Consider the following 14,484-nt stretch of genomic DNA (forward strand, 5'->3'; position numbering starts at 1 on the left):
TTCTTTCTGGTTTCCCCTCATGTGGTCACCCTCAACACACCCCTAAGCGCTGATGCAGGGAGCCAGGCAACCCTGAGGTAGCTGTGCTGGAGCCAGACACTTGGAGCCCACAGCACCCTAGGAGTGTCCTCTTGCCCACCCCAAGTGTGGCTTAGCACTCCCCAAGTTCATCATCACGGGTAGTCATGGCTCAGGGTCACTAACATTCCAAAAAGCAATCTCCAGTGTGTAACCTCAAGTTTACGCAACTCTTTATCCCCAGGGCAACAAACATCATGAAAAAGAAAAGGATGATTTTTTAAAATAAATAAAAGAGGCTTAAGTAAGCTCTTAGGCAGTTATGAGAACAGAAAAAAAAAAAACTCAAATTTTAATAAATTAGAGTAAATATGACATATATGTGCGTTGAATACTTGAAGAAGACCAAAGGAAAACACTTCTATAAATACCTGGCCTTTAAATGCAGTATTATTACAAAGCGAAAATTTCTAAGTTGAATTTACCTTGCTTTCGGGTGAGCTATCGGTTAGGCTCTTAAACAGGAACACCTGAGCCAGAATGCTGCTCCTCCTCGGACAGGGCATGTCACACTCGTGCCCATCACGTGATGCTTCTGAATCTTCTTTGGCAACAACTTTCTGACAAAAGTAAGTATTCAGAATAACAGGGCAACTTCCACCTGGGATAATAAGCTTTTGCCTGGAAAGGGAAAGATACGCAGATAAAAATTTATTTGCAATGCTGGATTCCTCTTACTTTCTTGCTAAATCTTGAGTACGAAGGGCAATAGTGTGCTGGCTACGGACACCACAAGCCAGCCCCAGGGACAGCGCCCTGGCCTCTGCTCCTCGGAGCAGATCCTGCCTCGGGAGTCAGGGTGGAGCAGGTGACCACACCCCTGCCAGTGGGAACTGCTGCAGGGTGGCCTCAGGACCCCTCAGGGGCAGGTACCGGAGGTGAGGGGCACAAGGCTGCCCGACACGGGAGGGAACATTACAAGACGGCTCGCCTCTTTCAGAGAAGAAGCGTCAGACACCAAAGGAACTCCACCTTCACTAGCAAACGGACACAGTCACTGCGGTGGCTCACATTTGAGCAGAAACAGGACAAGGTTCTCCTGGTGCCTCTCAGACCTCTAAGGCTTACTCCTCACACAGGAGGAGCTGCTTAACATTAAGGGAGACTTAGGACCTCCACTCCCAGGAAGATGAAGGAGATATACTTTCCCCTGTTTCTCCCCCTAGACACAAGGAACGCCTGATGCTGCACAGAAACAAAATGAGAAGATGCTGAAAGGGGGGAGAGAGGAGCAGACAAAAACACCCTCAAAAGCTCACTTTCTCCGACTGAAGGACAAGGAAGGGGCAGCCCAGTGAGACAGAAAAGGTTTAGCAGCTTCCTTTTAGGCAAACATCACAGAAAAACTGTGACCCATGGCCACACATACCAGCCAAGGGCGAGAAGAGCCCACACATGGGCCTCGACAGGCTGTCATGGGGAGTCCCTGCAGCCCAGTGGGGCTGCCCACACCGCCATCACAGGGGAGATGCCCGACGCCCAGAACCAAGCCCCACCTCCAGCCCACGCAGTGTCAGAGGAGACCCAGCAGTGTCAGGGCTTCCCCACAACCCAGTCTCCCACCACTGTCCACTGCGGTCAGCGGGGGCCATGGTGGGGGCAGGGACGAGGGGTATCCTGACATCTCCCTCCGCCTAGTAGAGAGTACCCCCATCCCCCACTTCTCTTCTCAGAGCAGTATCAGACAAAGCCAGCTAAAACTGGTTTAAATAAGATCCAGGACCTCATAATGCCTAACATGCACAGTTAACGTCTAAAATCACTTGTTACACAAAGACTGAGGCCAGGAGGAGAAGGGGGCAACAGAGGATGAGATGGTTGGATGGCGTCACCGACTCGATGGACATGAGTGTGAGCAAGCTCCGGGAGATGGTGAAGGACAGGGAAGCCTGGTGTGTTGCAGTCCATGGGGTCGCAAAGGGTCAGCCACAACTGAGGGACTGAACAACAAGGTTTGTAAAAGCTCACTTGGTAAATCACATGACAACCAACAACAGCAGTGAACATCAACATGAGGCTGGGTGGGCCTGCACGGATTCTTCTGTCAAGGAATACGAAGAATGTGATGTGTTTACTTTCCAGTCCTCTCTCGGGACCTCCCTGACGAGGCAGCGGCGGTGGCGGGCCAGGCTGCCATGCGGGTAGTCACACACAGGGACACACACAGAATCCTAGGGTGTGGAGCCAAGCACCAGGGTTTCTACTGAAGCTCCCTTTAGAAAAGAGAGAGAGAGAACCCTGTATATTCAAATAGAAACAGTAATTTGTCAGAATGTTTGCTTTCAAGAAGAACCATTTCCATTGTTCTTTACTGAGTCTGTTATGAACAGAATTCAGGTAAACAGGGAAAAATAAGACTTTTTTTAATGTCACCAAAGGCACAGGAGGAAAACCAAGTGAAATCTCTTTTCATTTTCCAGTGCTTGTCAACCCTGCCAAAGTATGAAATATCCCATTAGTGGCTCAGAACAAACAGTATTTCTTTCACATCACAAATAAGATCAATGTGTTTATTTACTGTCCAGGAAGAAGGTATCCAAATCTGATGGGTGGCAAAGACAACTGCTGGGATTAATGCTGTGACCTAAAGAAAACAAAGACAAACAGAAGGAATTTCCTTACTTTTTTCCTTCTCTCTTTTAATGGCTAGTTAGCTAAGAGTCAGACTGAGAACTGTAGTTGTCAGAAAAACATAAGCCTAGTCTTAATCTACTTTCCACTGAAGACATACCTGGCACCAGTAATCCATTCTGTTTACAATTTCGTCTCAACTGGAAGCTCCAGTACAGAGCAGGCTGGTGTAAGCGTCTCCCACCACCACGTGGGGCAGGCTGAGGGGAAGACAGCCCACAGGGGACAGACACCAAGGGAACCCCTGAGAGAAGCAGAACCACGCTGGCGCTGCCGGAACCCAGGCTTCTGAGGGGAGACAGGCATGGGGCTCTCCAAGTAATTAATCATCTACAGATTGTTATCCCTGTGAGAGGTCTTGTCTGGTTGGTTCACCCATCATTATTTCATACAAATAAAAATGTTTTTCAAATGGATGTTGCCCCTTTTTCTAGCTTCTGTGGCAAAAGCACCTCTTCTCTCTGTACTCGCTAGCGCTTTTCAAAATGTTTATGCTGGCCTCTACAACTAAACCCCTCAAATCCTAGAATAGATCATCTGTCTCTCCTTTATCTTTGTTTCTGAGTGCCAGACAGTACCTGACATGTGTAAGGGACTCAATAAATGCTTCCTAAATTAATGGAACCAAAACCACTTTATTACTACTCATCAGATGTGTTTATAAAGAAATGAGCGTGCCTTCTGAACAGATAAGCCAGACCTTTCACAGCTGTGTCCACGTTCTTTAGAGGAGGAATCTGGCTGTAGCACACATTTCACATCAGGCTGTGGAATAACAGAAGGTCGGAGGGGACATGTGCAGGCACAGAGCTCCAGTGCACAGCACACGATGGCTTGGGAGGCGGGAGGAAAGACATGGTTTGGATTCTAAGAAGCCTGGGTTTAAATCCTGGCTTTGCTACTCACTAGCTGTGTGAATGTGGGCAAATGTAACTGATGACTCAGTTTGTATAACAGGGGAGCATGAACAGTAGCTATAAGCAGTGCAGAGATTTCTTCAAGGATGAAATAACAGCATGGTGTGGAGTGCTGGGAGCAGCTTTGCACAAACAGATGGAGGCTGCCAGTACTGCTGCTCCTCCAAGAATTACATCTTCAGTCACTTGACAGTAGTCACTGTCTCTTGTTTAGCAAAAACTAGGGTAACTCGGTGTTATTTGCCTGTGGCCCATCTTCTTTCTCCTCCTAAAGGTCAGAGAGAAGTCTACGCCATGAGCAGAAAATACTACTCCCCTGCTGCCTCCATGTGCTCACGTGCACGAAGACGCCTGTGTCGCTCCTCCTCTCTGGCTGGATTCGGCTCTGGGTGCTACTGCACTGGCCACACTCATTCAGTCCCCTTCACAATGAGGAGGCCTGTCTGCATTTCCAGAGGAGGTACGATAACAACTGTGTCCACGACAGGGCTGAAACACAAGCCAACGGCTTTAAAGCCAGTCTGTTCTCTTTCCTGGTGGGAGGATGGGACCCACCACTGAATATGGCCAGAAAGGTCCTGCACCATTCCCGGAAGGACAGTGCGCAGGACAGGAAGTGGCACGGTTGCCAGGCAGGGGCCAGCGTACAGGTCAGCGGAGCCACCAGGACAGTGTGAGACACTGTGGGGGGCCCGTCCGACAAGCTGCCACACAGGGACGTAAAAGCAGATGCACAAAGGTCTCTGGTGACAACAGAACCTCAGAGCCACTTTCTACACCTGTGCCTGGGAGGCAGCCGTGGTGGCAAACAGATTTCAAGTAAAATGAAAGAAAACAAAATCTACAGTACAGATCCCAAGGTGCACTGCACAGAGTTCCATGCAGCTATCGGAGAACTTCATTCTCCAGACAGAAAATAAACCACATTCCATTCACTTGGTAAGCCCTTTTTCATTGATCAGCTTGTTGGATTTGAAAAGGCTATTGTACCTCTTGACTTCTGAGCCACAGCACAAGCTCAGGCCCATCTGGCCCCTCCCCCAGACACCAGCATATGAATCCCTGCGTGAAACCCAAGTTGGCAACAAGACAGTGTTAGCAGTGTTTTCATGAATTTTTAAAAACAGCAAAATATCCTGCCCACATTTTCAATTATTCAAAGAGTGAACGGGCACTCCTCTCACCAAAAATCAGATTTATTCTAAAAAATTTAAAACCTCAGTCCTAGGAAATATCTCTAAATCAAACCAATTTAAGAAACAGTAAGTTTTGCTCCCTTTATTTTCAACTTCTTATTTGACAAGATTTATCACCTGGTTCAAATATGTTTCTTTTACCTTCCTATCCAAATAACACCCACATTACCTAAAAAACTGATAAAAACATTGAAGTAGAACACATTTATAACTGTGTGTTATTTTAAATTCCCAGAGTAGACTTTAATCCCCTTTTTATCCAAATGAAGACATCACTGACAGTTTATTTCCATTCTAAAGTGGACAGCAAAATACATTAAAGATGAATTCATGGAAGAATATAAAATGTTTTAAGACAGACTTTCTCTATAAACCAGAAGCCTAATTCTCCACACCAACATAAGTTTCTTCCTCTGTAAACCAGAAGCCTAATTCTCCACACTAACATAAGTTTCTGACCATATCCTTTTATAGGCACAGGTCACTGGAAATTCCAGTTTACAGAAAGAACCACCACGTTTCTGGCAGTACGTGTAAACTTTATTTTCAAGGCACAAATCCCACACTCAATAACAAAAATTCTGTCAAAATATAACAGAAAATGCAGAAAAAAAGAAAGCAGGAAAAGCATGGCCTGATGTCAGACTGACCTCGGTTTAAATTCTAGCTATGCTACATGCTGCCAATTTTATCTTCATTAAATTACTTAGATTTTTCTCAGCTTTAACTTTTTCATAACTAAAATGGGGATCATACCTACTTAATGTTGTTACTGTGAGACTAAGTGCATACGTTGCAATATACAACCCAGAGACAGAGATGAGTACATACCAGGATTGGCACACACTGGCTACTAATTAAAATAGTACCTAATATATCGGCTATTTAAAAAATCTCTAGAGGTTAACAGTATTTCCACTGTAAGACAGGAAACCTTTAAAAAATTTAGTTTCTTCTGGGTTCATGCTAGTATATGTATTTCTATATACAACTGGGTAATTAAAGGCCTTAAAAATGTTCATACATTTTTATTCAACAAAGTCATTGTTAAGAATCTATACCAATGAAATAATCAGAGATGTGGAGAAAAAACACGCAAAAAAACATTAATCATACTCATATATTATAGTGAAATACAGCAAAGAAGCTAACTTTCTAATAAGAAGTAGAAAAATAACCAAACAGCTATACAAATGATAGCATAAAGAATCCTAACTAAAGAAAAAGTAGGGGTCTTCCCTGGGGGCTCAGTGGTAAAGAATCCATCTGCCAATCAATGCAGGAGACACAGGTGGATTCCTGGTCCAGGAAGATCCCACATGCCACAGGGCAACTAAGCCAGTGCACCACAACTACTGAGCCCTGCTCCAGAGCCCGGGAGCCGCAAGTGCTAAGCCCACCTGCTGCAACTCCTGAAGCCCCAGAACCCGAGCTCCGTAACAAGACCAGCTACTGCTATGAGAAGCCTGGGCACAGCAACAAGGAGTAGCCCGCTGTGGGTACTACCACCGTGGGTGACAACTGTTATATTGTTGAATTAGAGAAACAGACTCAGGCTTATATGAACTATGAGATTCCAAGATAGTAAGGGTACATATTATTTTTATAATATTCTTACGAGGAAGTGCACAAGGATGAATTGCACCAGAAAACTAAGCAACTTATCCTTAAATAAAAGGATTATACACCAGTAAGTTTGAATGCTCTTCTTTATATTATTGTGTCTTTTTTTCCTACAATAAAAATGTATTCTTTAACAGATATAAATAAGCACTTGAATCAACCTTTTACTTAACAATAAACTGCCTCATTACTTGAATAAACTAAGCAATAACCACTTCCTGTGAGTAACTCTCAAATGAGTCCAAACTGACCCAACTAGTAAGAGTTAACATGCTCCTTATCCCATCTCTTCCTCAGCACCTCAGTTCTATTGTCTGTCTACCTATCTCAGATTTGTGCCACAACAGTACCACCTTTAAAGAGTACTCAGAAAGTGCACTACCATCTTTCAGCCACTTTGCTTCATTAAAGCATATTCCACCAGGTTACAAAGCACAGTGCTGTGGCTGGACTTCCTACAGCTGTGGTCTCTGGGTAAAGGATTCTCCCTGCTCTATTCAGTTCTGTTTCTTGAAAATCAGAAATAGCCATCTTTATAACAAGACCTAAATTTATGCATTAACAAGGACAGCGCAGGCAGAAACCTGATGCCTCAGGATGGGTTGTGGCCGGCCTCTATCTGTAGGGTCATAAGCATCTCCTGAACCCAAACCTACACATATTCCCACGTTGCCACATTGCTTTCTCAGGGCCTATCTGAAACCTTTACTTACAGACTTCTCATGTGACTTCAGAACAGAAAGTTTAAACTTGAGCATGAATCAGAACTACAGGCTTGTTACAACACCCACTGCTGGGCTCCACACCCTGAGCCTCTGATTCAGGAGTCTGGGGAGGGGCCGCCTAATCTGTGTTGGTTACAGGCTCCACGGTGACGCTGCTGGTCCCCTCACCATACTCTGAGGATTACTGCTCTAGAAAAATCCACACGACCATCACACCTTCCTAACTTCACTCAAGAGACTGGTAGCCCTTTCAAGTTTACTCTTTTTAGCTACAAAACACCTGCTCCACCGTCAGGACTTCCTGCATAAAGGGCAGGAAGCTTCTTGGTGGAGTCTTCTGGCTTTGCCAGGACTTGTAGGAAGGCAGCACTTCCTCTTTTGCTCTCCCATCACATCTGGTGACCTGTAGAAATCTAAGGCTTTTAACTCACTGACTGTCAGGGCTTGGTCTTCTCACCTTTGAATTAACAATAAAGATCTCACTCCATGCAGCAGAAAAAAGAGAAATAAACTATACCTAATGTCTCTGGCCCACAGCTCAATGGCTGCAAGATAAAAATCACAACGTGATGAAGCGTTTTCTTCATATGATGGAGTGAACAGCGCCTCCCTCACATCTCATCCACAGAGCTGGAAGACAAGGCTGCAAGTACTGGCTTGGCCGAAAACTTTGTTTGAGTTTTTCTGTTACATCTTAAAAACACCTGGATGAACTTTTTGGCCATCCCAGTGAAATGCAATTTTTTTTTAGAAACTTGCAACATGACACTCCATGCTTCTTTCTAGGTAAAAACTGTCTATTCAGAGCAGCAGTTTGGTACAGCAAGTAGAACAAGAACGTGAAAGTCTAGAGATTTGGGTTCAAATCCCATTTGGTCACTTACAAGCCAGATGATCTGAACTGCATCGCCTAAACAAACAGAATCCTTTTTGTCTTGTACTGGTGAATAACAACATTTAAGTTTGATGATTTTAAGACAACAATGGATACCAAAGTATTTGATACATTAAAATGCTTTATATAAATGATGTTTATTATTCTTCAACAACCTTGGATTATAAAAATTCATCCATTCTAGAAAACTTCCAAATAGCATCTTTCCAGTTACAAACAATTTAAAGCTGCAATTTCAATGCAACTTAATGTTATTTAAACAGACAAACAAACAAAAAAGATGCTTTTTAAAAAACTATCAAAAGTGAGAACTCTTTGGTGTATGATTTTTTAATCAGAAATATATGACTTTCCACATACATAGGTAACAAAGCCAACTTCAATTCTCAGATGTCTATAACCACAAACCTCAACGTGGAGACCACTTTCAAAAAAAAATGAAACTTAGAAACAAAAAGATGAAGCTACAAGACACAAGACAAGCCAGGAGTCAGAGGAGTGACTCAGTTTTTCCTTATGCTCGCCTTCACTAGAGCGCTGAAGGAAACCCTGGCTCAGGACAGACCAAAGAACCACAGCAGTCAGAATGGCTAAACTTAACTTGTTGTCTAGGTTTCTCATTCCAATGGAGATACAAAGTTGATTTAAAAATCTACTTTTATCAAGAAACGTTATAGTAACTATTCATACAAATAATTTAATCTGCAAATAAATTCAGATCACCAAAAACCAACAAAGGTAGAAACATAATAGTGTTACGTAAAAGGAATTCTAATAATGGTCACATGATATAATATAGATCATCTCAACAAAAGATGACAGTATTCACATGTAAAATAAATTTTTTAATGGTTTGATCTTTTGATCCCACAAAGAAAAATAAAAGTTGAGATAACACAAAAAAGGAGGAATAGACTACAGTATTTGAATAGTGTGTCAAGAAAAAGTGGGAGAAAAATAAATCAAGTGAATTGAAAAATATTTTTCTAAAATCCACAAAATGTCCCAAACTGAAATTTCAGTAGAAAAATGTATGAAAATTAGACCAAAAGGATTCACAATAAATGACATTTAAAGAAACTTGGGAAGACAATGATCACAAAGAACTGAAGTTGATAGTACTAAAATCAGAGAATCAGTTAATTAAGACTGTCCTCAAAATTCACAAAGCCTGGGTTTAATTATTACCACTAGCTTCAAAACGAAGGAGCGTCAGCTGAATTAGATAAATGTGCAAGACTCATTAGAGGACACACTTTAAATTATAAAAGGAATAAGAATGTTCTGGGATCCAAACACTCTTAGAAGAAGCAGTAGCACAACTTCTCTTGAATGGCACAACTTATCTTCATGAAAAAGAAATTAGGGCAAACAAGAATGGCAGAAACCTCAGAATGTACCATAGCAACCAGGGCACAGCGAAACCATAGCAGGGTGTGTCATATGCCAAGATCAAAACCAGTATCTCTATGTGCGCTTCACCCACCCAGGAGAAATAGTAAAGCAACTAGAGCCAGACGCACAAAATACAAGTTTGGGCCTTTAAACAGTGAGAGTGTGCCCCACAAAAGAAAAACTTCCCTTGAGACTCCACAACTAGCCGAGGCTGCAGTCCTGCACGTTAATCCAGGGGAGGGGATGAAACCTTCTGTACTTAGTTTCTCCTGATACCTTCTGCCAGGGGGTCTATCTGACAGTGTGTCCCCCTGAGAGCTGCCTAGCCCTGGTCTTGGGTGCCACAGCCCCACAAACACGACTGCAGAGCACAATCTGAGAGTGCTCCCAACTTATCACCAAGGCCTCCTGCGCCTGCCTGACCTGAAAGTGACTGGATGACCGGGGAGCAGTTAGTATGCCATTGCCCTCTCAACTGCTTACTGTGCAAGGTTAGTAACACAGCCTGAAACATACCTTTAAGCTACAAACGCCTACCCACATTCCCAAGTCTCCTCAGGTATGAGCTTGCCCAGTGCCGTGATCGAGACAAGCAGTGTGTAAGTTCACCGTGCAGAAGCTCCGCTCTGCAATTTAGACACATTTAAATAGAACCAGGCTCACCTGTATTCAACATACTATTTGAAAAATTAATAGAAATGACTTTCTACTTAACAAACTTAAATCGTTCTTGTTTCTTAATACAAAGACAAGCACATAAGGATTTGTTTTCCTCAATGATGGGATTGTTTCCTTCCATCTACCAGGTACTGTTTAATGCTCTCCTCTTTCTGGACTCCATTGAGTGGGCTCCTGGGGGCAGGAAGGGCAGAGCCCCAGTTCCCAGAGAGACACTGAGTCCGTGTGTGTGAGGCTGTAAGAGGGAACGAACTTACACAAATGGAAGTCTTTTTCATATTTCATTTTTGTCTTTAAAACGGTTATAATTTGCAAAGTGAATCTTCAAAGGAAACAATTCTACAAGTGTTTCTATCTTCTTTTATGAGTTTATTACTATCTATCAACTAAATACAATACGTGTCAACTGAATTCTTGGTTCCTTAAAATGTACAGTTAGAGATATCTATACTTATGGTTGTAAATTATCACTCTGAAAGTATTAGTCACTCAGTCGTCTCAGACTGTTTGCAGTTCCACGGACTGTGGCCTGCCAGGTTCCTCTGTCCATGAAATTCTCCAAGCAAGAATACTAGAGTAGGTAGCCATGCCCTTCTCCAGGGGATCTTTCTGACCCAGGGATCAAGCCCAGGTCTCCTGCACTGCAGGCAGATTCTTTACCATTTGAGCTACCAGGGAAGCATACAATGGTAGAGATGATCTTTTTGTCATTTTTGTCAAAACAGACCAAAAAAGCTATTGACATTAATTCAGAATAGCCTGCTGTACCCTCTCAGAAAATAAAACAACACTCAAGTATTTCATATAATTACAAATTTTATACTATTTCAGAAGTTCCCTGTTAGTATTTCATATAATTACAAATTTTATACTATTTCAGAACTTCCCTGTTGGTCCAGTGGTTACCAATTCATCTGCAAATACAGGAGACATGGGTTCAACCCCTCGTCCAGAGAGATTCTACATGCTGTGGGGCAACTAAGCCTGCATGCCACAAGTACCAAGCTTGTGCTCTAAAGTCAGTGTGCTGCAACTGCTAAAGCCCGCACACCCTGGAACCCACGGTGCTCTGCAACAAGAGAAGCCGCTGCAAAGAGAAGACTGTGCACCATGACAAAGAAAGTAGCCCTCACTCGTCGCATCTAGAGAAGAGACCATATAGAGCAACCAAGGCCCAGCACAGCCAAAACTAAATAAATTTTTAAAATAAAAAGTTTATACCATACCAATTAAATGCTTCTCTAGTACATTTACTGAGCACTTATTATACACAAGAAATTACTCAGTAAACCAAATGATACAAATAAAGAATAGGATTAACACAATAAGAAGCTTAGTCTATTAGGAGAAAGAAAGCATAAAAATAACATACATTGTTATGTTAATTATAGTAATGCATAATAATTATAATAATGTTTATTATTATGTTTATGTTTCATGCACTAATTTAAATGAACATTTTATAAATTACTTTCCCTTAAATTATCTCAGTTGATTCTTGTTAACTGCCCTGAGAGGAAAATAGGGCACATAAAATCATCTGCATTTTAGAGGTGAAGCCTGTGGTCTGCTTGGAAGACGAGTGAAAAGCAGGACAGGAACCAGGGTGCAGTCGCCTGCACTGGCGCCTGGATGTGGCCAAGCATATGACGACAATCAAGAGAGCCAACATTTCCTCATGCTTCTTAGGTGCCAGACACCCTCCACTCGTGAGCACCTTTAACCTCAAAGCAGACCCCCTGAAGCACAGAAAAGTGCCATAAGAATACACAGCTAGCAAGTGGGAGGCCAGCAGCTGAGCAGAGGCACTCTGTCTGGAAAACCATTATTTTTACTGGCATTTGTGTGTCTTCTCTGAAGAAATGTTTATTCATATTCCTTGTCTACTTTAACCTCATTCTTTTGTATATGGATATCCGATTTTCCCAGCCACCATTTGTTGAAAAGACTATCCTTTCCACATGAATGGCTTTGGCACCTGTGTCAGCATTCCACTGACCATATGTGTAAGGGTTTATCTTGGGTATTCTGTTCAACTCACTGTCTATATGTCTACCTGTATGTCACTATCATATTAGTGATTATTATAGCTTTGCAGTAATTTTGCAATGAAGAAATGTGAGTCTTCTAGCTTTAGTCTTTTTTTCAGGATTATTTTGGCTATTCAGGGTCTCCTGAGACACTATAAGAATTTTTTAAAAACTTTTATTTATTTAAATAGTTGTGGTGTGTGGGTTTGGCTGCTCTACGGCAGGTGGGATCTTCCCACATCAGGGACGGAACCTTAGTATCCTGCACTGGTAGGATACTGCACTGGATTCTTTACCACTGAGCCACCAGGAAAGCCCATATGAATTTTAAGATGAGGTTTTCTGTATAACAAACAAAAACAGAAAAACTACCCCCTAAATTCAAATCCTTTGATAAAGATTGTATTGATTCTATGGATAGCTTTGGGTAGTAATGACATCTTAATATTATTAGTTGTCCAATCCATGAACATTTTTAGCTGCACATATGTTTGTAATTGTTATCTCTTCTTGATGTACTGAAACTTTTATCAACATAAATGCCTTTCCTTATCTCTTATAATCTGAGTTAAAGTGGACATTGTCTCACAATCATCTGATTACTATTGGCATGGAATATCTTACTCCATCCCTTTACTTTCAATCTCTTTGTGTTCTTACACCTAAGGTGAATCTCTGGTAGACAGTATACAGATGGATCCTTTGGGGGAAAAAAAAAACTCAGTCCGCCAGTCTCTACCTTTTAATAGCTGAGTTTCACTCATTTACATTTAATGTGATTAATGATAAAGGCAGATTTGCTTTTGGCATTTATAAATTGGCTTCCTAGTGTTTCTTTATTCTTTTTATGTATGTGGTTTTTATTCTTTTTAGGTATGTGTCTTTTGGTTGTTCTTTATTTAGTTCCCTCGTTACTGCTCTTTAAATACTTAGTTGATTTTTGGGGAGTGTATCATTTTAATTCTCTTCTTTCCTATTCTGTGTTTTTAAATTTTCTTAGTAGTTACTTTGGAAATTACAATTAGCATCTTCAAAGATGTAACAGCCTGGTTTGAATAATCTCAAAGTAGTTTCAATATCATATAAATACTCTGCTCCTGTACATCTCCATCTCTTCCCCTTTATATGGTTATTGTCACAGATTACAACTTTATATATTATATATCCATTATATGTCCACAAAGATTTATAACAATTGGTGTATACAGGAAAAAGTGAGAAATTACAAATATCTAAAATACAATAATACCAGCTTTTATATTTTACCTATGTAGTTGCCTTTACTGGTGTTCATTTTTTTCTTATGGATTCAAGAGGCTGTTTAGTATCCTTTCATATTAAGGAGTCACTGAAGAAGTCACTTTAGCATCTGTTACAGGGCAGTTTAAGACATTGATTTACAGAGTCTGACTAATAACTCCAATGTGTGTGCTTCCTCTGGGATGGTTTCTGTCAAATTCTTATTTCCTGTGAAGGAGAAATACTTTTCCTGTTCCTTTGTATGTTTTTTCTTTAGAACTGGGTATTGTGAATATTATGCTGTGGTAATTCTAGAAATCTAATTTCCCCACTCCTTGGGAACAATTTTTGTTTGCTGAGAGCTGGAGCTATCCTGTGACTCTTCCAAAGCAGTTCTGCAAACTGTATATTCTTACTGTATGTGAGAAACTAAACTTTCTCTTCATTTGTCTCTGATGACAGCCACAGACCTAACCAAAGGATTCTTCAAAAGTCTGACTCCCAAGAGTAGGGGAAGGGAGAGTTCTGTCTCTTAAATCCCCTAATATCTGGAGAGCAACTTCAGCCCACAGTGGAGTGAAACAATGGCTGACCTCTCTGTCATGCCCAAAGTAATCAAAAGCAGCAACCAACAATCAAAACTCGCAACCCTCATTGCTGGAGGACAAAATCCTCATTGCCTACCATGGCATCAGCAAGCTGCTTTAGCGCCTGACAGATTCCTGCCACAGGGCTGGAGGTAGCCGATGGCAGCCACGGCAGCGTGAACGTTGAATTCGACCAAGACTTACTGAAATTTACCATTGTCTTCATCAAGTTCTCCCGAACACTGCAAGTGTCCTAAAGTTCCAAACAGTTGCCTGAGACATTTTTAAAAGTTCAGTTGTTGTTTTGGTGAAGGAACATGTTCCTGGAACTTCCTGTTCTGCCATCTTCCTTGACTTGATTCCAAAAATAGCTCATACTTACTAAGAATTTACTTTGTGCCAAATACTATGCTGAACAGTCTCCACCCTCATATCTCCCCACTGTGAGAGCATGTTATGAGGTTTCCCATCTTACAAGTGAGGGATCAGA

At 41.8% G+C, this 14,484-nt stretch overlaps 1 protein-coding gene across 1 annotated transcript in view; it reads right to left on the reverse strand.

The window, feature by feature from the left end:
* The window catches only part of SPIDR (scaffold protein involved in DNA repair), a 290,555-nt gene that overhangs the window by 97,350 nt on the left and 178,721 nt on the right, over positions 1 to 14,484 (reverse strand). Inside the window, exon 9 of the mRNA XM_040261173.1 lies at positions 504 to 699. Coding sequence (XP_040117107.1) covers positions 504 to 699 — 196 coding nt within the window. The remainder of the gene's footprint in view (positions 1 to 503; positions 700 to 14,484) is intronic.

The sequence above is a fragment of the Oryx dammah genome, unplaced genomic scaffold (assembly GCF_014754425.2).
Source record: "Oryx dammah isolate SB20612 unplaced genomic scaffold, SCBI_Odam_1.1 HiC_scaffold_19, whole genome shotgun sequence".
Lineage (NCBI taxonomy): Eukaryota > Metazoa > Chordata > Mammalia > Artiodactyla > Bovidae > Oryx > Oryx dammah.